At 38.8% G+C, this 25,674-nt stretch overlaps 1 protein-coding gene across 7 annotated transcripts; it reads left to right on the top strand.

Moving 5' to 3' along the window:
- The first annotated feature begins 42 nt into the window (after positions 1-42).
- On the top strand, positions 43-25,220 carry ZNF268 (zinc finger protein 268). Of its 7 annotated transcripts, none has more exons than XM_039879120.1 (7): positions 43-331; positions 556-635; positions 3,829-4,029; positions 9,484-9,610; positions 9,900-9,995; positions 12,855-15,146; positions 25,031-25,220. In XM_039879120.1, the coding sequence occupies exons 2-7, from the start codon at positions 603-605 to the stop codon at positions 25,120-25,122; spliced, it is 2,841 nt and encodes a 946-aa protein (XP_039735054.1). In that variant the 5' UTR covers positions 43-331; positions 556-602; the 3' UTR covers positions 25,123-25,220. The 7 variants fall into 7 exon arrangements, with proteins under 7 accessions (XP_039735054.1, XP_039735056.1, XP_039735055.1 ...); XM_039879122.1 differs by lacking the exon at positions 25,031-25,220 and adding an exon at positions 24,976-25,001; XM_039879121.1 differs by lacking the exon at positions 25,031-25,220 and adding an exon at positions 23,830-23,861.
- Positions 25,221-25,674: the final 454 nt, after the last annotated feature.

Raw genomic sequence — 25,674 nt, 5'->3', positions numbered from 1 at the left:
TTCTGCCCGCGGGGTGGCTCTGACGCGTTTCCGGTGCGTCCCCAGCAGCCGCCATTGGCTCCGCCGCCATTGGTTCGACCAGTGTCGGAGAACCTCGTTTCCCTGCGGGCGTCGGTTTCCCACTTCGGTGACCCAAACCGGAGTGAGTGTCTTTGTCTTCCCCGAGGGCTGTCGCGCAGGCGCCCCGGGACTGGCGCCTCAAAGTCAAGAGCGAGGACGAGACCGAGCTGCCTGCAGATCAGGAGGTGGAGGCGGCCGACCTCTCCCCGCCCCGCTGCCGGTTCAGGGCTTGGAGGAGCCGACGCGCGGAACATTTTCGAGGCGCGGGCGGGTGCGTGCTGGTCTGGCCCCGCTCCTTCCTGCCCGCCTGTGTGTTGGTGGGCGGCGGAGCTAGGGGACCCCGTGGCTGCGTGAGGGAAGGAGGCTCGGTCGTGGCGAGGGCCGGGGTCAGTGTCAGGGCCCTCCAAACTCCCGCTGTGGAGCAGGAGGGTCCCCCTTGCGTGCGGGTGGGAGAGGCGGGGAGACCGCTCTCCTCACGGTGCTCTTCTCCGGCAGCCCACGAGTCCAGCCACCTCCAGCGGGGTACCCAAAACTGCGTGGGAATGGCCACCAGGGTCCGGACAGCTGCCATCTGGGTGAGTAGCGGTTTTTCTCTTGTTTTCGAAAAGCTCTCCCTGAGCGCTGACGTGTGCACGGTCCATCTCTTCCTGGGCAATGGGCCGCTGTAAACCGGGATGAGATGGTTTTTGCAAAACTATCAAATTACTATGTCATCGAAGTTAAAAATTACTCTCGTCATAGGGTATAATTTATATACTGTAAAGTTCATCCCTTCGAAGCGTATCAGTCATTTTTAGTAGAGTGGCGCCCCCCCCTTTATCTGCAGGGGATACATTCCGAGACCCCCAGTGGATGCCCGAAACCTCCCATAGTGCTGAACCCTGTATACACACGATGTTTTCACTATTTAACCGTATCTTTGCACTTAACGGAACTACTTCTCAGCCTCTCTTTGGCATATCCGAATTGCCAGCATCACTACTCTGGCGCTTTCCCGCCGTTATGAGGTAAAATGAGGGCGACTTGAATGCAAGCAGAATGCTCCCTCTGCAGTCCGCTGGCTAACCAAGAGGACTAACAGGCGGCGAGTGTAACAGCCAGGATGCGCTGTGCAAAGGGGTGATTCACGTCCTGGGTGGAATAGGGTGGAATGGCACAAGATTTTATCACGGTACTCAGAACGCTGTGTAATTTAAAACTTATAAATTGTTTCTTTTATGGAATTTTCCATTTAATACTTTTGAACCGTGCTTGATCATGGAGAGTGAAACCGCAGCTAAGTGGGGACTCCTGTATTGACAGAGTTGTGCAGATATCACCACTGTCTAATTCCAGAACATTCTCATCACTGCAGAAAGAAACCCTGTTCCCATTCATAGTAACGCTCCATTCCTTCTCTCCCTTGGCTACCATTTAACCTACTTTTTGTTTTTATGAATTTACCTGTCCTGGACATTTCTATATAAATAGAATTATACCACACGTGGTCTTTCGTACCTGGCTTCTTTCACTTAGCATAATGTTTTCAGGTTGCTCTGTGTTGGTTGCAGCCTGCTCGTAATGTTGGTATTGACCAGCGTTTCCTGGGGCACTCACCCAGGTTGTGCTGCCTGGCGTGAGCCCCACAGACGTTTCCCCTGCCAGCTCCAGGGCCTTTGGGGTTTGTTCTGTGATTTTTAAGGAACACCTCAGCATCAAGCAGCAGAGAATTTTAAAAAAATGAGGTTTATTATCATAGGTCCCGGATGGTACGTGGCACGCTCCAGGCCACACAGTGAAGTCATGGGTGGAGAGGGAGATCATGCGTGCAGTCCTGGGATTCTGCCTTCATTGGGGTGGAAAGGTGGGGGTGCCTTGAGTTTCACAGGTTTACTCTATTGGTAAATTTAAAATATAAGAGTGAGAATTAAAGCACGGGAAGGGAAAAGCAGGATCATTCATGCGAGCAGTTATCTAGGTCACCCAGGCTTTCTTAAGGGGGACAGACCACATTTTGGTTATCCATTCCTCTGTTGATGGATGTCTGGATTGTTCCTACATTTTGGTTGTTACGAATAATGCTGTTAGGAACATTTGTGTACAAGTGTGTGTATGGACGTATGCTTTACATTCTCTTGGCCAGATAGCTAGGAATGGGCTTGCTGGGTAATATAATAACTCCGTGTTTAACATTTTGAGGAACTGCCCGAACTGGTTCCAACGTAGTTGCTCCATTTTACATCCTAACAGTAACAAAGAAGCGTTAAAGAACCTTACTCTTGCATCTTCCGGTCATATGCTAGATATCTTGGTTGTTAACAGCAGTTGTAACTGTCATATCCTATAGTATACATAAAATGGTTTTACAATAACAATTTACTACTAATAGCAAGGATACTAAATGAAGTTCTGTGTATCTTGCCCCTCATTTTATCCAAAGAATAGACAAATGACATGGGGTAAGATCAGGTAGAAAAATTGTTGTCTCATGTCGTTTCTAATTTGATAAACAAATGTATTTGTCGACATTCGTTTTCAACTTTAAGGATTGCCCTCCCTTTCATCATGTAAAATATTTATATGATTCAGAAGTGGAGATTGTATAATGGTACATTCAGACAAGCCGAGCTTTCATCCCTTCTGCCCTGTTTTTTCTCTACCCCAGAGGTAACTGTTTTAACAGTTTCTAGTTCTTCTTTTCAGTGATTCTTTTGGAAATAATAAGCAAACACATGCGTACACACGTGCCTGACCTGACTCACTGCTAAGCTTTGTTAGGAAGCCTTTTATTCTGCCTTGACCCCTGTTTCCTAGAGCTCAACATGCCTCATGTCACATGTACATCTTGTATTTTGTTGTTAAAAAGATTTCTGGAATAAGCTTCCTCTGGACACTTCCCTCTTCATCTCCTGTTCCCTTCCCCCTCCCTCTCTCTGTTATTTCTCAGACCCTCCTGTTCTTAGACTCCCACAGTTAGGTCACTTAGTGACTTGGGGAACATTTTTTAGTCACCTGCAGCTCTGAGCCTGAGAGGCCTTGCTCAGAAATTCACTTAGGGGAGGTGCCCTCCTGTTGGGGTGAACATTTATTGGTGGCTTTGGAGATCTGCAGTGTGTGGCCAGTCAGAATCTCCCCTCATCTTCCACTCTTCTGCTGAGAACTGCCCTTTGCGAATGGGTCACATCTGCCTGTATCCTGAGGTTTGTGAAGAGACCTGTCACCAAGGTTTTTTTGCAGCCATCAATGGGCTTTTTCTTTTACTATTCTGGTAGGTCTTTTGTTTTTATTGGAGATTTCTGGGATATTAAGAAACTACACTGCTACGCTGATCCCATGCTACTCTCAATGGTTTAACAACAAATATAAATAATAAGTGAGAGAGTAAGTGAGTTGTTCATGGACGTCTAAATAGTGAGAAAAGGAACTCACCTAAAACAGACTATTTCATTCGCAATCTATTACTTCGTACACCGCGCCTAAAACAGTTTATTTCTTAGCATCTGGCATTGTGTTCTTATTTCAGTAGTTACCCATAGTTGTTTAAATCAGGGTGGTCGCTGCACTTTTGGGGTTCCTGGGGCCTTTACAGAGTCTGAGGAGGGGGCACTGTCATCACTGTGCTGGGTTTTTCCATTGTCCTTTTATCTCCCTCCTGCCCCACAGTGGCACTAACCACAGTCTGCAGAACACCCAGCCTGACCCCCTGCGTATCTGTTCTCTAGCCAGAGAGACCAAGGTTGGGTCCCAGAGGGTATGTGTTTGCTAAAGTGAGATGATCTTTGTTCACAGGTCCCACCTCTCCAGGAACAAGATGGTCCATGCAGGAGGATCAGAAAGCTACAAGGGAAGGAATTCAGCATAGATCAAGGGACCCCTGACCAGAGGCGTCTCCCTAGAGGACCCCAGCAGAGGCACAAGAATCACAAGACAGAGCAGGTCCTAGAGTGGCTGTTGATTTCCCAGGAGCAGCTAAAAACCACCAGGTCCCAGGTGAGTTGCTTGTTTATTTATTCCCACTTCTTTTCTCTATTACTTTTATTCGTGTAATTTTTTTGATGGGGAGAGGGATGGGGATCCTTAGCTTGAAGGGTTAAGTTAATCACTCCTCAGTTCACGGCCTGTTTATCATTATTGGTTTCTGTAAAGATCCTTTATCTTCATATCTCCTAATTTCCCTGTACTCGATTTCCATTTCCTTTTCCATCCCCCCAAATTATTTTGTTTTTAATGGATGTTCTTTCATTAGCAAGTTTATAAAATGTGTACTGTTATTGCTGCGTACGTATTTTTACCTCGTGTTAATGGTGTGTGCACATATGTATCTCTCTATATTGCTTATAATCTTCATTAAATGCTTTGTTTCATTTCGCACCCATGCTCTCACATTTATCACCTCGCCGCTGGCCTCATTGATTTTACGACTTCTTTACATATTCTAGATTCAAGTCCTTCAATAGGAAATTTGTAAATTTTTTCCCCAGTTTCTGACTTGTCTTATCATTTTCATAACATGAACTTTCATTGAGCAAAGTATTTTAATTTTGATAAAGTCCATTTTCCCAATGTTAATTTTTTAAAACGGACTGTGCTTTTGGTGTCATATCTTAAAGTCTCATTGCTCAAACTAAAGTTCACAAATTTTCTCTAGAAATTTTTTAGTTTTAGCTTTCACATTTAAGCCTTTGATCCATTTTCAGTTAATTTTGTACATGACAAAGAGTTTGTGTCGAGGTTTTTTGTTTCTGTTTTTGTTTTTTAAAGGTCTGTGGTGTTCCAGCACCATTTGTTGAAAAGATTATCCTTTCTCCATTGAATTGCCTTTGTGTCTTTGTGAAGAAAAAACCAGGACGTAGTGTTTGTGTAGGTCGATTTCTAGGCTCTCTTTTCTGATTCATTGTTCTTTGTGTCTAATCTTTCACCAGTATTACACTCTCTTGATTTCATAGGAAGTCTTAACATGGGCTGGTGGGAATGCCTCACCTTTGTTCTTCAGAATTGTTTTGGCTTTTCTAGTTTCTTTGCCTTTTCATATTAATTATAGAAGAGCTCGTAGAACGGTACAGAAAAGCTTGCTAGGATTTTGCTACACTTGATCTTAGCCAAAAGGCTGAAAATCAATTCTTGTGAGGATTTTAAGTGGAATGACAAATGAATCTGTGAATCAGAGTAGGGAGAATTTGCATCTTCACAGTACTGAGTTTTTCAATCCATGAACAAAGTATCCATTCTTTTAGATCTTTGATTTTTTTTAAACCATTGTAGTTTTGAGTATACCGATCCTACACATAGTTTATTTTATCCTCTTGACAATTTTTAAACGAATAGTTCAGTAGTAGTAAACAAATTCTTAATGTTGTGCAACCAGCACCATTATCCATTTTCAGAACTTTCCTGTCATCCCATCCTGAAATTCTATGCCCATTAAACACAAACTCCTCATTCCACCCCCTCCCCTGCAGTCCCTGTCGACCACCACTCTACTTTCTGTCTCTATGATTTTGAATAGATACCTCATATAAGTGGAATTATCCAGTAGTTATCTTTTTTGTCATATCATTTTACATACTGTCCATAGGTTTATCCACGTTGTAGAAATAGCAGAGTCTCCTTTTTTTAAGGCTGAATGATACAACATTGTGTTTATATACAACACTTTACTTATCCCATGATGGACACGGACTGCTTCCACATTTTAGGTGTGAATAATGCCGCTGTGAATGTGGGTGTGAATATTTCTTTAAGACCCTGTTTTCAGTTCCTTTGGGTCTATCCCAAGAAGTGGGATTGCTGGGCCATATGATAGAATGCTTTTTTTTAACTGTTCGAGGACCCACCATTCTGTTTTCCATAGAAGCTACACCATTCCATATTCCCACCAATGTGTTTCCATTTATTTATGGCTTTATTTTCTCCCAGCAAGGTTTTTGAGTTTTTATTCTATAAATCATTTACCTCCTAAGTTAAGTTATTAATTCCTAGTATTTTATTATTTTTGATACTGTTATAAATGGAATTGTTTTCATAATTTGTTCTTCAGATTGATGTTTGTGTATAGAAATGCAATTGTTTTTTGTTTGTTGGCTTTATATCCTGCTACTTTGCCGAATTCATTTGTTTGGTGGAATCTAAGTTTTTCTACATATAGGATCATGTCGTTTCTGAACAGAGGTAATTGTGCTTCTTCCTTTCCAATCTGAATGCCTTTTATATCTTTTCTGGCTTAATTGCTCTAGCTAGAGCATATTCTGTGTTGAGTAGAAGTGGTTAAAGTAGGCACCCTTTCCTTGTTCCTGATTTCAGAGGAAAAACTTTCAGTCTTTCACCATTGAGTGTGATATTCATTATGAGTTTTTAGTATTTGGCTTTTTTATTATGTACTTTGTTAGGTACTTCTATTTATAGTTTGTTGAGTGTTTTTATCGTTAAAGAGTGTTGCATTATATCATGGTTTTTCTGCATCAAGGTAATCACGTTTATTTTTACTTATTTTTTTACTTTATTCTGTTAATGTGGTATATTACATTGATGGAATGAATCCCGTTTTGTCTTGGTGTATAATTTTTTAACGTGCTACTGAATTTGATTGGCTAGTATTTTGCTGAGCATTTTTGCCTCTTTGTTCCTATGGGGTGTTGATCTGTAGTTTTCTTAATCACATTTGTCTGGCTTTGGTATCGGTAATGCTGACTCATAGAAGTAATTGGAGAATATTGCTTCCTCTTCAGTTTTTTTGACACATTTCAGAAACAGTGATGTTAGTACTTATTTAAATGTTTGGAAAAATTCACCAGTGAGGCCAACAAGTCTTGAGCTTTTCTTTTTTTGGAAATCTTTCATTACTAATTCAATCTCTTTACTACTTACTGGTCCATTCAATTTTCTACTTCTTCATCACTTAGTCTTGATAGGTTTTGTGTTTCTAGGAATTTATCCATTTCAAGTAGATTATCAAATTTGTTGGCATACAGTTATTCATAGTACTCTCCATTGTTCTTTTTATTTCTGCAGAATCAGTAGTAATGTCCCCACCTTCATTTCTGATGTTGGTAATTTGAGTTTTCTTTTTTTCTTAGTACATCTACCTGAAACTTTATCAATTTTGTTAATGTTTTTAAAGAACCAACCATTGATTTCATGATTTTTTTTTCAATTGTTTTTTATTGTATATTTATCTCTGTTCCAATCTTTATTACTTCTTCTTTTTGTTAGCTTTGAGTTTAATTTTTTTTCTAATTTCTTAAATTATAAAGTTATACAGTTGATTTGAGCTATATACTTTTTTTTTTAATGTAAGTGCGTATAGTTATAAGTTTTCCCCTCAACACTGCTTTTGCTGCATACCATAAATTTCGGTAAGTTCTGTCTTGTTTTTATTCGTGTCTGAGTATTTACTAATTTCTCTTTTGATTTCTTCTTTGATCCATTGGTTGTTTAAGAGTATATTGATTTCCACAAATTTATGAAATTTCCATTTTTTCTTCTTCTGTTATTGATTTCTAACTTAATCCCATGTGATTGGAGAAGTTCTTTTAAAATCTGTTGTGACTTAACTTGTGGCCTGACATATGGTCTGTCCTGGAAAATGTCCCATGTTCACTTGAGGAGAACAGGTGTGCTACTACTGTCGAGTGGAGTGTTCTGCATCTCCTGTTAGGTCTGGTTGATTTAAGTTTTCTGTTTTCTCGTGTATCTTCTGTTCTATCCATTATTGAGAGTGGGATGTTGAATTTTCAACTAGTATTATAAAACTATTTCTCCCTTCAATTCTGTCACTTTTTATATCATGTATTTTAATGGGCTGTTATTAGGTGTGTAAATATTTATAATTGTATCTTCTTGCTGTATTGGATCTTTAATAATATATAATATCGTTCTTATAATGCTTTTTTATTTGAAGTCTATTGTGTCCAATATTAGTATAGCCACTCATGCTCTCTTTTGGTTACTATTTGGTTATTATCCATCCTTTCATTTTCAATGTTTGTGTCTTTGGATCTCTCATACATAGCATATAATTGGGTCACGTTTTTTAGTTCATTCTGCCAATCTGTTGATTGAAGAGTTTAATCCATTCATATTAAAATAATTCTAATAAGAAGGGATTTATTTGTCATTTTGCTAATTGTTTTGTATGTACCTTATAGCATTTTCTCCCTAAATTTCTGCATTACTGCCTTCTTTTGCGTTGATTTTTTATAATGAAATACCTAAATTCCTTTCTCATTTCTCTTAGTGTAAATTTCATAGCTATTTTTTGTGTAGTTACCATGGGGATTACATTTAACTTCTTAATGTTACGGTACTCCTGTTTGAACTTTTAGCAGCTTAACTGAAAAAATATGCAGACTCTGCTCCTTTACAGGTCTGTCCCCTCCCCTTTTGGTTGTTGATGTCACAGAATTACATCTTCATATATCGTGTGCCTCAGAATATAAACTAATGAGTATTTTAAATGCATTAGTCTCATAATTATGTAGAGAACAAAATGTGGGGTTACAGTCTTATTCCATCACATTGCTTCAAGCAACTGTCTGGTTCCTTGTATTCCACATGCAAACCTCTTCTGAGCATCTTTTGCAGGGCAGGTCTATTAACTCCCTTTTGCTTTTCTGAGTATGTCTTGTTTTGCCAGATATAGGATTATTGTTTGATCATTTTTTTCTTTTAACTCTGAATATATGGGTCCATTGCTTTCTGACCTCCAAAGGTTTTGATGAGAAATCTGCTTATGATCCCATCGAAGATTTCACGTATGTCACAAATCATTTCTCTCGATGCTTCTAAAATTCTCTTCGTCTTCATCTTTAGAGAATGTGATTATAATATGTCTCAGTGGGTTTTGGAGTCTTTTGAACTTTTTGGATTTTTATATTCACATTTTTCATCAAATTTGGCATTGTCAGTTTTTATTTTCATTTTAGCCATTTTAATAGGTGTGTAATAGTATCTCATTGTTTTAATTTGTAATCCCCTAATGACATATGATGTTGAGCATCTTCTCATATGCTTATTTGCCATTTTGTATGTCTTCTCATGGAGATCTTTTGCCCCACAAACTGGCCTCTACTTACAATTATTGCCTTTTTTATTCCACCAAGCTTTACCATATCTTCTCTCACAGTGGTCACTTGTGGAGTGCCCTTTCTCAGGCTCAGCCTGGCACTTCGAAGTATCATTGCTCGCTTTCTCCTTGTGCCCAGGCTGTACTCTGTGTTCTTTCATCTTATCTTCTTTGACTCCCTGTTGCCTTTACACACGTCTGACTTTGCTTTCCTCTGCAATGCTGAAAGGCTGACTAGTGCATAGAGACGGGATGTTTTTAATAGGTCAAAATTTGCTTTTGTCACAAAATAGAGTGTAAATAATGGAAACCCTAGGTAGGTATTCTGTTTCCCACACATTCGGTAAGATAACTTGAGATTGGATGTTAATGTGCTATTTCAGGGACTGTTGTCATTCACGGATGTCTTTGTGCATTTTACCTGGGAAGAATGGCAGCTGCTGGATGCTGCTCAGAAGCACTTGTACCGGAGTGTGATGTTGGAAAACTATGGCAACCTGGTGTCCCTGGGTGAGTGCTGCTGCTTCGTCATCTGCAGTCTGTGCTGCGTGGTTGCTTAAAGCTGGGGCAGCGGGGGTGGCTTTTGTAAAATACTTAGGGATTCTGGACTTATATTTAGAGGCCAGGTTTTCTTAGTGTCTCTTTGGCATCAGAATACGTTAGCTAAATGATCTTTATTTTGCCAAGTACCAAAGGGGAGCTTTGTGATGCTGCCTCTGAACCGAATCTTCCTCATTCTTCAGAGTCCCTGAATTCTAAGCAGCTTTGGTCTAGGTTGTCTGTCATTTTCCATTCATAGGATATCAACACACCAAACCTGACGTCATCTTCAAGTTGGAGCAGGAGGAAGAGCTGTGGATGAGGCAAGCCCAAGTTCCAAGCCAGAGCCCTCTAGGTGGGTGATCAGGGCATTTAGATTTTTTCCTTCTTAGAATTGGCATGAATTCTGATGTGATGTACACTTCACGTTTGTACTTCTTGTCTTGTTTGTAACTGTTCCTCTTAGTTAATCTGTTTGCTATTCTGTTTCCTCCTTACTTCCTATGACTCAGCCTCATTATGCATCTAAGCAAGTTTTTCCTCTTGACGTCACTTGATGTGACTTTCACATCCCTTCTTCCTATTTCTTAAAATATATTTTTAAATCTCTTATGCTTATATTCAGTGACAATCCCAACTTCCTTTCTTCTTCTTGAAACCTACCTCTTCCATGTTTCTCCGTGCTAATCACTTTAATATCATCACTGTCCTTTCTACGCGCATTCCACCTTCTTTTTGTAATATCAGTTTTCCTGCCTAAAACCTTCTCCCCACCCTCTTATGCAGGTGACACCCCACTGCACCCACCCTCGCTGCCCGCTGATATGCTTATTCTCACATTTTACTGGCTGCTCTTGCTGTTCCCTCTGAGTCCAAAGGGATCTTTCTTTTATTTTTCACTACTTCTCTCATATACTGTTTTTTTTTTTAAAGACTTCCATTTTTGAATATTTAAGTTCTCTTTTCTGAATTGGTAACTGATAGTTCCATCCCTTTGCATCTGCCCTTTGGTTCTGAGTTTATTCGGTCTAAACTTGCCTGCACATGCCACCCCAGTCTCATTTTCAGAAAGTGGAAAAGTCTCCCCCTGCTCCATAGCCATGTACTATATATACCTTCTTCTTACCTTTCTGATCATTGTTTGTTCACCTGCTATGCTTTTAGTTCTTTTTCCTAGTACTGGGGAGTCAGCTTGAATCTTTATGTGCAGTTTTCGTCACTGTTTTAGTTTTTTGTTTTTTAAAAGAAGTCTTTTAAGGCCCCGTCTTTTCAGTTTCCACCCACAAGGCCAACATGCTATCATTTCTTGATTGTTCTACTCATTAGCCAAATTTACGCATTTGTGTATTTTTTTTGTTAGTTCATCTTGATGTTATTGTCAGATATGTTTCCCTGAGCATCAGTTTATTCTGTCACAAGCATGGAAAGACAAATCAATAGTTAGTCTTTGTATTACTAAGATTGTTTTAGCTACAACTTTTGATTAATCCTAAATCGACAACCTTTTAAGCAGAAGTGATTTATCATTACACGTCCAAAAAGTCCTGAAGTGGGGCAGCTCCAGGGATGACTAAGTAATTGGCTGACTCAGTAAATCACCAAAGGTCAGTCTCTGCCCTGCCTTGCCAGGCATGTCAGCACTTTCCTCGGGTTACGTCCCCTCACAGTCATCAGATGGCTATTAAAGTTCTATCCTACGTGTGCAGATATTAACAGTGGCCAGTGGAATAAAAAAGAATGTTCCTTCTCACTGATACTTATTATCAGGCAGCAAGGCCTATCCAAGGAAGCCCTAGCAGATTGACCATGCTCAGAAGGTGAAATTTTTATCATGTACTCCTGCCTAAAGAAGACTAGCAAGAGAAATGGGTCCACTGCTGTTGGCACTGATAAATCATGCTTCACCTTCCGGGGGTGGGTGTGGGTGTAGGGATAGAGGGGTCCCCATTTCCCTGACTGAAGCTCATGGCCTTAAACATGGAGGTGGCAAAAAATCAGGTTTCTGCCAGCAGGAAAAGGGTAGAGCTGTTGGGTAGGCAGCTTCATTTACCTCTTCATCTAGGCAGCATCTAGTCACATCCTTCTTCCCATCCATCTATCTTCAAAAATATTCCGCCCCCCCATATTTTTTTTTGTGCTATATTAATGCAGATCTAGGAATTTTGTTCCCAGTTAGACCTGGTTGTAGTTCTTCATGGTCTGGTGACCTATAATTGAGATAAGTTGTCCATACACTGCCAGCCAGACAGACACTGGGAGAGAGAAGTACCAGGTGGGGACATCATGAGTCCCTGTTCTGGGAGGGCAGCAGCTGTGTGCACCACGTAGAAGTCACTGGTTTGCAGGGTACTGAAACCGTGGCAGACTGTCCCAGGACTGGTGCTGTGGCAGTCACCTAGTTAGGTCTTGGCTCTGTAGCTGAACCTATGATTTTCGTTGGGCAGAATGCTTTTCTGTAGCTTCAGAATCTCAACTCTGTTGGTGCATGTTGAGTTCCCAGGGATTGCCTTTGTACCACAGCCAGTAATGTTTAATATCGTCTAGTCATGTTTAAATATTTAATCTTAAATTTATGAATTCCTGTCTTCCAGTCACTGACTGTGGTGTTCTCTGCTGATTTATTGAATTCTTTGAAATTGCCCTTGAGATACCATCCATAATCTCATTTTCTGCCATTTTTGCATAGAGAAAGAAGGTTTCTTTCTGTCCTTGCTGTTCTGAAACATCACCATAATGTTTCTTGTGAATTATTTCCATCTGTTGTTTGGGTATTCATTGAAACTTTATTCCCAAGGGGACTATAAACTAATTTGCAGTGTTTTCTGCTGCATCTCCTGAGCTTTGCATAGTGTTTGGCACATAATAGGTATTCAACAATTATTTATTAAATGAACCTAATGCTTAGAGATTCCATCCATCCATCCTCTTTATATTTTGCTAATTTCTCCTTTTGCCTATTTTGCCTTCTTTACCCATTATGCAAACCTTGTAAATTTAAAACTATCTTTAATTACTGTCAGTTTCCTGTGCCTGTCTTCCTTTTATAGTTTTGCTTTGTTTTCCCCAGTCCCCAGGAGTTCAGGGACATTTACACTTGAGATTTTACTTAAGTTCAGATGTGATATCAGAAATGAAAATACTTCATGGCATTGTAAAGGCAATTTAATGCTATACCAGGATCATATTATTTACCACATGTTATTTTCATTTCTAGACAGAGTCTGGGAAGTTGGTAATCACATGGAATGGCACCAGGAAAATCAAGGCAAGCTGGGAAATATGGCAAAATGCTATGAACGTTCTGCATTTGGAAAACTGTGTCTTCTTACTACAAATTATGTTTCTTCAAGACAAAAACTTTATAAATGGGGCACACGTGAAAAGAGTTTGAAATATAATATTGATTTCAACATTAATTATGCTGGAAAGAATCCTAATAGATTTCATGCACAAAGGGAATCATTCCTCCGTTCTAAACATGAACAAACTGTTATTGGAATAAAATACTGTGAAAGTAATGAATCCAGAAAAACTAACAAGAATTCACAACTCATATGCCAACAAATGTATGTAGGAGGAAAACCCTTTGAATGCAGTTACTGTGGGAAGGTCTTCAGCAGCAAGTCATACCTCATCATACATCAGAGAACTCATACAGGAGAGAAATTACATGAATGCAGTGAATGTAGGAAGACTTTCCGTTTCAATTCACAACTTGTTACACATCAGAGGAATCACACAGATGAGGATCACTATGAATGCTGTGAATGCGGGAAAGTCTTCAGAAGGAAAGACCAGCTCATTTCACATCAGAGAACTCATTCAGGACGGAAACCTTATGGGTGTAATGAATGTGGGAAAGCTTTTGGGTTGAAGTCACAGCTCATTATACATCAGAGAATTCATACAGGGGAGAAACCCTATGAATGCAGTGACTGTCGGAAAGCCTTTAATACAAAGTCCAACCTTCTGGTACATCAGAGAACCCACACAGGGGAGAAACCTTACGGTTGTAATGAGTGTGGGAAAGCCTTTACTTTCAAGTCACAGCTCATTGTACATCAGGGGCTTCACACAGGAGTAAAGCCCTATGGGTGCATTCAGTGTGGGAAAGCCTTTAGTTTGAAGTCCCAGCTTATTGTACATCAGAGAAGTCACACAGGGATGAAACCTTATGTATGCGATGAATGCGATAAAGCCTTTAGAAGCAAGTCATACCTCATTATACATATGAGGACTCATACAGGAGAGAAACTTCATGAATGCAATGAATGTGGAAAATCCTTCAGTTTCAATTCACAACTCATTATACATCAGAGGATTCACACAGGAGAGAGCCCATATGAATGCCACGAATGTGGGAAAGCCTTTAGTCGAAAATATCAACTCATTTCACACCAGAGAACTCATGCAGGGGAGAAGCCCTATGAATGCAGTGACTGTGCGAAAACTTTTGGTTTGAAGTCACAACTCATCATACATCAGAGAATTCATACAGGAGAGAAACCCTATGAATGCAGTGACTGTCGGAAAGCCTTTAATACAAAGTCAAACCTTATTGTACATCAGAGAACCCACACAGGGGAGAAACCTTACGGTTGTAGTGAGTGTGGGAAAGCATTTACTTTCAAGTCACAGCTCATTGTACATCAGGGAACACACACTGGGGTGAAACCTTATGGATGTAACCAGTGTGGAAAAGCCTTTAGTTTGAAGTCACAGCTCATTGTACATCAGAGAAGTCACACAGGAGTGAAACCCTATGGATGCAGTGAGTGTGGGAAAGCTTTCAGGAGCAAGTCATACCTCATTATACATATGAGGGCCCATACAGGTGAGAAACCGCATGAATGCAACGAATGCGGGAAATCCTTCAGTTTCAATTCACAACTCCTTGTACATCAGAGAATTCACACAGGAGAAAATCCGTACGAATGCAGTGAATGTGGGAAAGCTTTTAATAGGAAAGATCAGCTCGTTTCACACCAGAGAACCCATGCAGGGGAAAAACCTTACGGGTGCAGTGAGTGTGGGAAAGCCTTTAGTAGTAAGTCATACCTCATCATACACATGAGAACTCATTCAGGAGAGAAACCGTATGAGTGTAACAAATGTGGAAAAGCCTTTATTTGGAAGTCACTACTCATTGTACATGAGCGAACTCATTCAGGGGAAAACCCTTATAAATGCAGTCAATGTGAGAAATCTTTCAGTGGAAAATTACGGCTCGTTGTACATCAGAGAATGCATGCAAGAGAGAAACCCTTTGAATGTAGTGAATGTGAAAAAGCCTTCATTAGAAAATCTCAGCTCGTCGTACATCACAGAACTCATTCAGGAGAGAAACCTTATGGATGTAATGAATGTGGAAAAACCTTTTCTCAGAAATCAATTCTCAGTGCACATCAGAGAACTCATACAGGAGAGAAACCCTGTAAATGCACTGAATGCGGGAAAGCTTTCTGTTGGAAGTCACAGCTCATAATGCATCAGAGAACTCATGCAGGTGAGAAACATTTTGATGAGTTAAATGTAAGAAACTTTCTCTCAAAAGTCAATGCACAGGAAATACCAGCAAATTCATGTAGAAGAGAAACTCTATAAGTGGAATCATCTCCTATACCAGAAAACTCATACTGAATAGAAAACTTATGAATGCACAGCAGGCGGAAGGCCATCCACAGAAAGTTGTTTTTTACACATAAAAAAATTAGCAAATGCACACAGAAACTACATAAATTCAGTGAACTCTATGAAAGTTTTCATTTGTAAGTCATACCTTTATATAAGTTTATACTAATGAGGAACCATACAAATGAAACGTTGGAATGTCATCTTTTTAATTAAAATTTTCAAAAGGAAATGTCATAAAGCAAATGAATGTAGAAAAAATTTCTTTGAAATTTGTTTTTTTAAGCACTAGGAATTTAACGAGAGAACATATAAAATAATGAATGGCAGAATTGTCAAAATTACAAAAATTTTAGATATCAGAAGCTCATACAATGGAGAAACCATGCTATGTTAGGGAAATTATGCAGAAGTGCCAAACTTCTAGCCAAAATAAACATATAATAAATGAGCATCTTTGACAGTGTCAGATGGAGTAAACCCTCAGCAGGAATGTTCCATTCACTATTATTTTTATTAATTAAAAAAAAGTTTCCTTTACAAGTTATTTTGATGGAAATTATTTGCTATTCTCCCAAATTTTTATGGAGAGATTAGATAAAACACTCCAATATAAAAGATATTTTGTTTTTATAAAGATTTTTTCTTTTTATAGTGTGTTAAAAATGTAATCTGGATAAATACATTGTAAAACCTACATGGATATTTAGATGTTATCTTTTTCTGTTCTGAGTTTTGTGTAATTTGGCATTTTACTTGTGAATGCCACATAATGATAAATTAGATACAATACCATTTCCTAGGGATTTCTACTCTGCATAGCAACATTCTTAACAAGATAGAACCTTTTACTAGAATAACATGAATTAAAATACATTTTAGTAATAGAAACCTGTTCTATTATTTTGTACCCTTTGTTAGTGATTCTGACAGGAACCTCTTTAGTTATATACATCAGTGTGGTGCATATTTCATCTGTCCTAACTGGTTAGAACATTTTGATGTCTTTTAAGAGTAATAATCCTTCACAGTGTATGTACTCATGATGAGGTCATTATTCAAGGTTCCTTGCCAAGGAATTGGCATTATCATCAAAGTAGGCTGAAGTACACCGGACTCTAAATTTTTAATGGACTTCTTAAGTACAGAAAAGCAAGCTGAGTTTTTGTTCTTCTTGCTGTTCTTCTTGTAGCTTCTCACTGCAATCATTAACTAGTTCCTTCTATATAGATTACCCAGGATAACTTTTGCTATTGTCATTTTTAATTCTAGTTCACTTCATTTTAGTTATGTGGCATTTCTGTAATACATTTAAGTGATGCCAAAATACGTATGTTTAGTTATAGAGTCAGGGTGGTGAGAAATCATTCTGCCAGTTGCTTATTACAGAGTCAGTTTTCTTCACAACCTCACCAATTTCCTTACATGAATGAGCATTAATCTGGAAAGAGCTGGGTCCCTGGCAATGACATTAGAACTGTCTTGGAAATATATGAGGATTCAAAACCACAAATATTTCTGAAACACCCTCCACTTTGTACTCTTTATTTCAGGAGGGGATCCCTCTCGCACAAAAATATACTTTTTTCCTCGAAGGAAGCATTTAATAATTTCCTCATGACTAATCCTTATCGTGTTCAGCTCATACGGCCCAATACCTGGGGTGGAGAATGATGACTCTCAGAAGGAAAGAGAAAGTTTGGATAAGGAAAGAATTTCATGTATTTGCCAAAATGTATTCTCTAAATCTGGAAAATATGAATATGTTTTTTGTCATTGATGCTCCAAGAAAGATACACACACAGTAAGAATAAGCACATAAGGGGAGGTCTATATTCAGTTTACTACTACCCAGTGTCATGTAAATTTTAAAAGTTGGTGTATTGTGTGCTGCAGATCCAGATGCAACCTTGCCAAGTAGAAGCCAGAAATGTTGACGTACGTCCAAGATAGAAGTAAAATATTGTGGAAAATGCTGAATTAGGTCTTAATCTTAAATAAAATGAAAAACTTAGCAGATTAATGAAACTTAAGTGAATAGATGTATAACCAGTAAACAAAGTAGAAAAGTTAAAAATTGAATCTCTTTTATGAAAATCTACCTAGTCACTCTAACCCTGCCCCAGCCCCAGAGAAGAAATAGGTTCCAGAAACTTCAATAATAGTCGATAATTGTCAGAAAAGTTCAAGGAAAGATTATTCCATCATTTTACAATATTTCCCAGAAAGACATTTAGGGTAAAGTGACTTAGAAGTCCTATTTATGAACATAAATTTCAAACTCTTCAATAGAATTATAGCAAAGTACATCTAACAATGCTTTTTTAAAAAGCCATTAAGTGTAGCAGACCACTAGTAGTGAGTCCGGTATCCCTTCATCACCACACTGTATTATACGTAATGCAATGTTACCGGCTAAAAAGCTACACTTCTCCATTTCCTTTGCAGTCAACTGTAGTCATGCTAAATTCTGAGTAGTATGGAAATGCAAGTTGTTGAGAGAGTCTAATGGAAAGTTTTTCAAAAAAAAAAACAAAACAAATAGGGAGAGCCCCCAGTGTCCTTTAATCTTTCCTCTTTTCACTATACAACAGATGATGTTTGGGGTTTCAGCAGCCATCATAGAACCTGAATTCATCCTGATGGAAATCACCTACTAGAATGCAATGGAAAGAGGGATTTGGCTATCTGATAATGATAGAGCTCCTATACCTGCCCTAGACTACCAACATCTGAGTGTCTTACACAGAAGAGAAATGAACTACTTTATTTCAGCCATCTTTTTTGGGGGGGATAGGATAGCTGGTTCTGTTATATGCAGCTGAATTGGATCCTAATTCGAATACATTAGGATGTTTGGAAGATAATATTAGAAAATTATTTAATAAAAATAGCCACACTACTAGATAAAAGAAAAGCCACATGATTATTTCAGTATGTGTAGATAAATCATTCGATGGAATTTAATGTCAATGGATATTTTAAAATATTAAGTTAGGGATAGAAATTAACTTCTTTAACTTTGCAAAAGTATGTCCCCCAAAGTGACTGTCATACTTAATGTTAAAACAATAGATACATACCTTTAAGAAAACTACTAGGATGCTTGTCACTTGAATTGAGCAACGTATCGAAGTTCTAGCCAAAGTGCGAAAACAAAAAGCCGTAAGGAATTGGTGAGGGCAGAAACAAAATTTTCAGTTTTCAACAATCAGTTGTATTCTGCTTCTGATTAAAGTGCATAAGCTACAAAATGAGAAATCAACACAAACCCAAATGAACAAAGCACTGGAAAGTAAGGAGTAAGGAACATCCTTGGTACAACTGCTGGAAGAGGAGGTCAAGAGCTGTAAGGGGAAACGAGACAATGAACAGTTGTCTGTGGAACGGCGTGCCATGAGAATCCCAAAGAATCTCTACCACAGAGGAATTTCCAGCCAACCCTTATGGTTGTATGACAAATGTGGTGGTGGCAGAGAGAGCTGAAATTTTGCTGAAGTGCCCAGGTTCTCAAAAGTGCAAGACAGTTTACTATCTGAAGGCAGGAAGGTGGACAGTGCAACAGCTGAAAGAAATCCATTAGGAGTAATCTGTACTTTTAGGGTGAGGGATGGGTAGAGAACTTAAAAAATGCGCCATCCCTTCCCTGCCCACCCCTCACTTATGTGGAACCACTCCAAGGCACTCAAAGCTTTGTACTACAAAAGATGGGGGAAGGGTCAGGAGAGTTGAGACAGACTCATCCATGGCATTCTAGATCTTCACAGAGGCCTGGGAGCTCAGAAGTCAGGAGAAAGAACTGAAGAGCAAAGGGACCTCAGCAACACAGAAAAGAGAAATTTTGCACTATCTGAAAACAGGCAGCTTGGCTGAGAGCACAAGCAGATCTCGAACATTTCGAAGCTCAAAATTCTAGTCCCTGCTAAAGGAAACATCTTGATCCTGCCCTCAAAATATTTGAAGGCAGTTGGGAAGTAAATCCAACCTAAAAGTGCAACAAAGCCCAGACAAGCTTAAATACAGGTCAGATTGATTCATTCTCGTCCAATCTTTCAATCTAACAGATGACACTGGAGAGTATGTACCCTTTCCTGGACATAAACATATATCCGGAGCAAAGAAAATTATCAGGAATAAATAAGGATGTTATATATTTATAATAAAAGCATCATTTTACCAAAAAGACAATCCAAATTGTGCATGCACTTAACAACAAAGCTTCAAAATTATGCAAAAGCAGCTAAAAGAAATATACTCTATCATTTTAGTTGTACACCTAAATATTTACTTCTCAATAACAACTTTGTTAACATTTCAGCAAGGCTATAAAATTGAGTGATGCCATGAACAAAGTGTGTGTGAACTTCCAACAGCAGAATACACATTCTTTTCAAATGCACATGAAGCATTCAACAATATACATAGGTCATGTCCTGGGTCATAAACCTTATAAGTTTTTAAATAATTGAAATACCAAATGTTTTTAGACTAATGTAACAGCAAGAAACCAAAAGCAAAAAGAACATGAAAGATCTTTGAACACTTGGAAGTTAACACAATTCAAAGTAGTCCCTGAATCAGAGAAATTTAAAGAAGAATAAAACATTTAACTGTACGAAAAATTAAAATACAACATCCAAAAGTTTGAAATGGAGAAAGTGTTTTGAGGGAAATTTGTGGCATTAAATATTAGAAAAGAGTAAAGGTCTCACAACTTCTACCTTAAAAACTAGTAAGAGTAAGCCTAAAGAAGGTAATAAATATATATATATATTTCTGGTCATATATACATACGTGTGTGTGTGTGTGTGTGTGTGTGTGTGTGTGTGTGTGTGTACACACACATATATAACAGAAGGAAATATAAAAACAGTACATACATAAGTGTGATAACTGATGAAATAGGCTAAATTCTTGAAAGATGAATGACCAAAACTCACTCAAGAAGAAATGGGTAACCTGAATAGCCCTACATCTATTAAAGAAGTTAAATTCATAGTTAAAAAACCTTCCAGCAATGAAAAATCCAGGCTTGGGTCACCTCACTGACGAAGTCTATCAAACATTTAAGAAAGAAATACCAACTCTATACAAACATTTCCAGAAAATAGATGAGGAATATGTCCTAACTCATTTTATGATGTCAGCCTTACACTGATAACAAAACCAGACGGAGATATTACAGATAAAAAACTACAAATGTTCCTCATGAACATAGTTGCAAAAATCCTCAACAAAATGCTAGTTAACCCAGCAATTTATAAAAGGATAATACATTAAGGCAAATTGGAGTTTACCCTGGGAATACAAAGCTGAGGCTGATTCAGTATTCCCAGTCCAATCACTGTAATTCATACTAACCAACTAAAAAATAAAAACCATATGATTATTCTGATAGGTGTAAAAGCATTTTTTCAAATTCCACATCATTCAATGTAACAACCTCAGCAAACTAGGAATAGGAGGTAGCTTCCTCAAACTAATAAAGCACATTTAAGAAATGTCTGTGGTTAACATCATAATGGTGAAAGACTGAAGGGGTTCCCCTAAGTCAAAGACATCCATCCACTCCTACTGCACGAATTCAGCATTATACTGGGAGACCCAGCTGGTTCCATAAATCGAGAAAAAGAAAAAGGATACAGGTCGGAAAGGAAGAAAGACAACGTTCTCTATTTAGAGACAACGTGATTGCTTTTATTGAAAATTCTTTCTAAAACTTAACTAAAAAAGAAACCGGAGGCCTCTGCTGCACCAAGCTCTGCCAGATCTTCAGGCCCAGAAGCATTCGAGCTTGATTCCTTCTTTGTATTTATTGGAGCTGGAGGTACTGGAACAGTGCTGTATATCATGCACCTGGCATTATTTGATCCAGATGTCTATCAGAACAGAATAACCCAGAATCTGGGAACAAACTGGGCCACAATGATCAGTACTAGTTCTCAGTGAATGTAGATCACAGCAAACTGAAGAAAGAAGATTCAAACTTCTATAGGAAACGTTTCACTATAAAGCTGCTTAGAATGAAGGTCTAGGAGGATCCACACAATTTTCCACTCAACCATGAAATAATTACCCTGCAAATGCATAAAGTCATTTTGGTGTATATGTTGGGCTTCACACTGATTAATAAATATCTGAAACTTGAAAAAAAAAAGCTTACCAAAAAACAAAACAAAACCAAAAATAACCCACCACTATAACAAGTCAGTTTAGCGAGATAGCAGAATGGTTTATAATGCATTACTATTTATGACAGCACCCCCAAACATGAAATACTTAAGTATAAGTCAAAATATATGGTGAGAACCATGAAACAATGAAGAAATTATGACCCAAGTAACTAGAGGATACGCCATGTTAATGAATCAGGAGAGTCAATATTGTCAGTGTTCTCCAACCTGACTTATAGATTCAGTGCCATTCCAATCAAGAATCTGGAAAGATTTTCAGTAAAAATTGACAATCTGAAATCTACATGGAAAAGCAAAAGAATTAGAATACTCAATTTTGAAATGGATAAAGTTGCAAGACATGATGCTCTTTGATTTAAAAACCTATTAAGCTATAGTAGCTAAGACAATGTGGTATCTGAAAAGTTATATAGATTAATGAAACTGAAGAGAGTCCTGAGTAAAACTATAGATGATATAGTCAATTGATTTTTATCAAGTTGCAAAAACAAGTCATTAGAGGGAGGATGGTCTCTTCGAAAAAGGTGCTGGAACACTCGCACATCTGTATAGAAAAAAACATGAGTTTTGATCTATACTTGCATCACATACAATAATTAACTTTCTGAGGAATATACTAGAGATTGAGCCTCATCCAGATAAAGGGCTGATGGCAAGTATTCATTATGTTTGATTTCATGTCTAAGACTACATTGATGGCAGAACGAGGATGGAAGAATACTATATAAATATAATTTTTCGGACAAAGTGGGAAGAATTTGAGTAAGCGTGGGAAGAAGAGGGTTGAGGGAAGTAAGATAATGTTATTGATATTAGGAGGAAATCAGGGTACCACTTCAACTGATAGGCTGACAAAAAATTGCGAAAAATGGGATTCAGAGCACTATTAAAAAGATATCAAAGTAACAACTAGAACAAAAAAATGAAACAAATTACAAAAGAAATTACTTGAAAGAAAAAACCACATAGAACAAAAAAGGAAATATAAATACATTGCACTGAAATAACGGGAAGAGAAAAAGCTCTTTATGATAGTAGAATTACAACTGATCAATGTAGAAGAAATGACAAAATTAGCAATTCAGCATTTAACGACAACTATAGTTAAGGATTTTTTCAAGCAGGAATTATCAATGGATGATAAAACTTGTGAGCAAAATGTTATAAGGAACAAATGTTAAAATCTCAAAATCTCTTTCTCCCAGGTGTTTCTTAATTACAAAAATAATAACCTTAGAGTGATACATTTGAGTAATTAGAAAGTATTTTTAAATAAATGATAGTAAAATACAATGCTAAAAATTGAAGGTAAACATATAGCTTAAAATTAACATATTAGGAGAGAAAACGGTCGAAAACCAGTTATTTGGTTTTCTATTTCAGGAAGCTAGAAATGAAAAGCAAGTTAAACCCAGAGAAAATGAAAGGCAATAATGAAAAGCAGAAATCAATTAAATAGAAAAAAAATGTGTACGAGAATAAACAATACCACAAAAAGTTTGTCCTTTGATAAGATTAATAAAATTCATTTACGATCAGGAAAAAGCAAGAAAGAGGAAAAATATACATAACAGAAATGGGTATCAATAGATTTTACACGAGAATAAGTAAAATTAATTGAGTGAATGAATAAATTAATATAAAAGATAAATGAAAGTAAAAGGTTATACGATAAGCAAACACGTTGACAATTCGATATTGAAAAATTTCGTAAAAAACCAAAACCTGAAATTGATATAAGAAGAGGAAAAAAATTAGTCCTAAATCTATTGAAGAAATTCAATCCCAAATGAAAAACTTTTCCTCAAAGAAAGCTTGAAGCCTAGACCACTTCAGCGGTAAATTCTTCCTGATGGTTAAAGAAAAAATAATTCCAACCCTATAAAAATTTCCAGAAACTAGGAAAAGTAAAAGGATACTTTCCAATATTTTTAATGACAATAGCATGACTGCGATGCCAAAATATAACAAACACTGGAAGAAACAAAGTGGAGACATGTCTCTTTAACGAAGAGATGCAAAAATCCTAAACAAAGCAATTAGACTGAATCTAGTGATATGAAAAAAATTAAAGTATATCATGACCACGTGTGGTTTATTCTATTCATGCAAGTATGGGTTAATGTAAAAAGAAAATCAACCCCTAATCCACCACGATTTCAAAATAAAGGAGAAAAAGCAAGTCAAGAGATAGAGAAAAAAACAGTTGATGAAATTAAACAGGAATTCAAAGCAAAATCTCTTAAAACTGGAAAAGTCAATATTGACATCACATACCTCATAAGTTAAAATTATTAAGTTAAATGTAATTCAACAGATTCTGTGATCCTAATTCATTATTAAATCTGTAACTTTTTTTTTTAGTTGGCAGTTGCTGAGCAATCTCTGTGTCCCAGGTAAAATATTATTGTTTACAAATATTGTCTTATTTGAACCTCCAAGCCCCGCTACGAGCTAAGGTTATGCTCCCTTGCTATTAATACAAAAATAGGTCCAGTGAATTCTGAAACCCTTTCCAGAAGTCCTCCATCAATAAGTGGCTTCCTTTAATTCTCAGACTCGAAAGCCTGTTGTCTTAACTTCAGCACATAACTATTTGCATTTTAAATCAAGACAAACTCTTCGTAAGCCTCACTTTTAACAGAGGCCTGATATTCCAACAAGAAGTAATGCCAAAATGTAATTAACCAGTGCTGGCTTTAATACAGGCTGCCTCTCCCTCCATCTCCCTGATGTCTGCTGCAGTCATTAGCACATGATGCATTCTAAAGCAAGTATGCTTTAGAATGCACCATAGCATACCGCTATTTCTTAGATACTTCAACATTTTAGATTCCACGGACTTAATTCATTGATGTTTAACGGGTGGAGAGCAATCGGGAATGTTTTCACTGAACATCTAGTGTGTCCCAGAGAAGGGGGCGCTTCCATTCCCAGAAGGGTTTCACTGGAGCGGGAGGGTCTGCTGCAGCAAATCTCTAAATTCCTGTCTTCACCATGTCAGGTTTACTTCAGCCTCGTATACTTGGCCACCGGGATTGCTTTCCCCGTCCCCGCTGTTTTCTCCTTCCGTGCCTTGAAAAGAATCTGAAAAGTAGAAAAACAAAGTTATCTTTTTATAAAAATTAAAAAACGAATAAGCAATAAGAAAATTTAAATGCCTAATAAAAATAATAAATAAAAGAATACTATCCCCCAGGTGCAACCAGGAGTAACAATGTGGCATGTATCATTTTATGTCTGTACTTTGCAAATGGGCTCATTTCACTCCAACTGTCTCGTAAGTCGCCATTTTCACTGTACAATGCATTATAGTCAGTCGGGTGAGGAAGCGTAAGTCCTTGTCATGATAATTACTAATAACCTTTCTGAAGTTTGATTCATTTAGCGAATCTTCCAGCAGTCGCTTGGATTGTGTCCGGACCTTCACTTGATCAAACGCCGAAATGTTTATCTCTCTGCCGACGTCTTTGGCGTGAGCTTTGACGTCAGATAATTTTTTCTTTCCAGTGAGACCCTGACCACCTCTTTAAAACCAACTTGAAGTGTCGGCTCTCATTTCCAGAGCACCGTCCAGCCTACTGTGTAAAACGGCTCGCGAAAGTGCAAGCTCCCCAGGAGGACCGTGTCCCAGCCAGGACGTGGCCATTTCGGTGACTTCCCACGTCTTCGGTCAGCGAGAGCCGGGACCCGCCCCGAGGCCGTCCTAGACCGCGAGCACGTCTCCGGGGGGCGCTGCGCGACGCTCGGGATCACGCGGAGGTCAGCGGGAGAGTGGGGGGTCGGGGTCGCGCGGGGCTGTCCGGGGTGGGCCCCTCGCAGGAGCCTCTGCTCCCACCCTGTCGCCTTCGGCGCTGGGTTTGAAAGGCGCCCTCTAGGCTGGGGGTGCGATCACAGAGGGCACTCAAAGGGGCGTCTGCCCTGCGCTCGACCCCAGTAAGTCTCGGGCTCCGCTGTGCACCTGTGCGGGTGGCCTGAGGTCAGTCAAGGGTCCCAGCTTCCTCCTGCTCCCTTCCTCCCCCGCCCGCAGCCCCCGGCCCCCTCCCCTCCTTCCGGGGCCCGGGCGAGCCAGGAGCCCGGCTCGATGGCACCCCCGGGCCCCACGGCCCCGCGCACGGGCTGGCGGGCGTGGGGCGCAGGGCACAGGCCCCGAGGCCGGGTCGTCGGGCGGGGCCCCGGCCAGATTGGCCGCGGCCTCGATACTTTGTA

This window comes from Pteropus medius, unplaced genomic scaffold (assembly GCF_902729225.1).
Source record: "Pteropus medius unplaced genomic scaffold, Ma_sr-lr_union100, whole genome shotgun sequence".
Taxonomy (NCBI): domain Eukaryota; kingdom Metazoa; phylum Chordata; class Mammalia; order Chiroptera; family Pteropodidae; genus Pteropus; species Pteropus medius.
Note: the sequence above shows the minus strand (reverse complement) of the source record. Positions and strands in the feature narration are given on the sequence as shown.

What these genes read in the sequence shown, in the direction of transcription:
- ZNF268 (XM_039879118.1), top strand. Translation starts at nt 603, where the DNA reads ATGGCCACCAGGGTCCGGACAGCTGCCATCTGG. An exon ending in TCCGGACAGCTGCCATCTGG is followed by an intron (nt 636 to 3,828) that starts GTGAGTAGCGGT and finishes CTTTGTTCACAG; the next exon opens with GTCCCACCTCTCCAGGAACA. An exon ending in TAAAAACCACCAGGTCCCAG is followed by an intron (nt 4,030 to 9,483) that starts GTGAGTTGCTTG and finishes GTGCTATTTCAG; the next exon opens with GGACTGTTGTCATTCACGGA.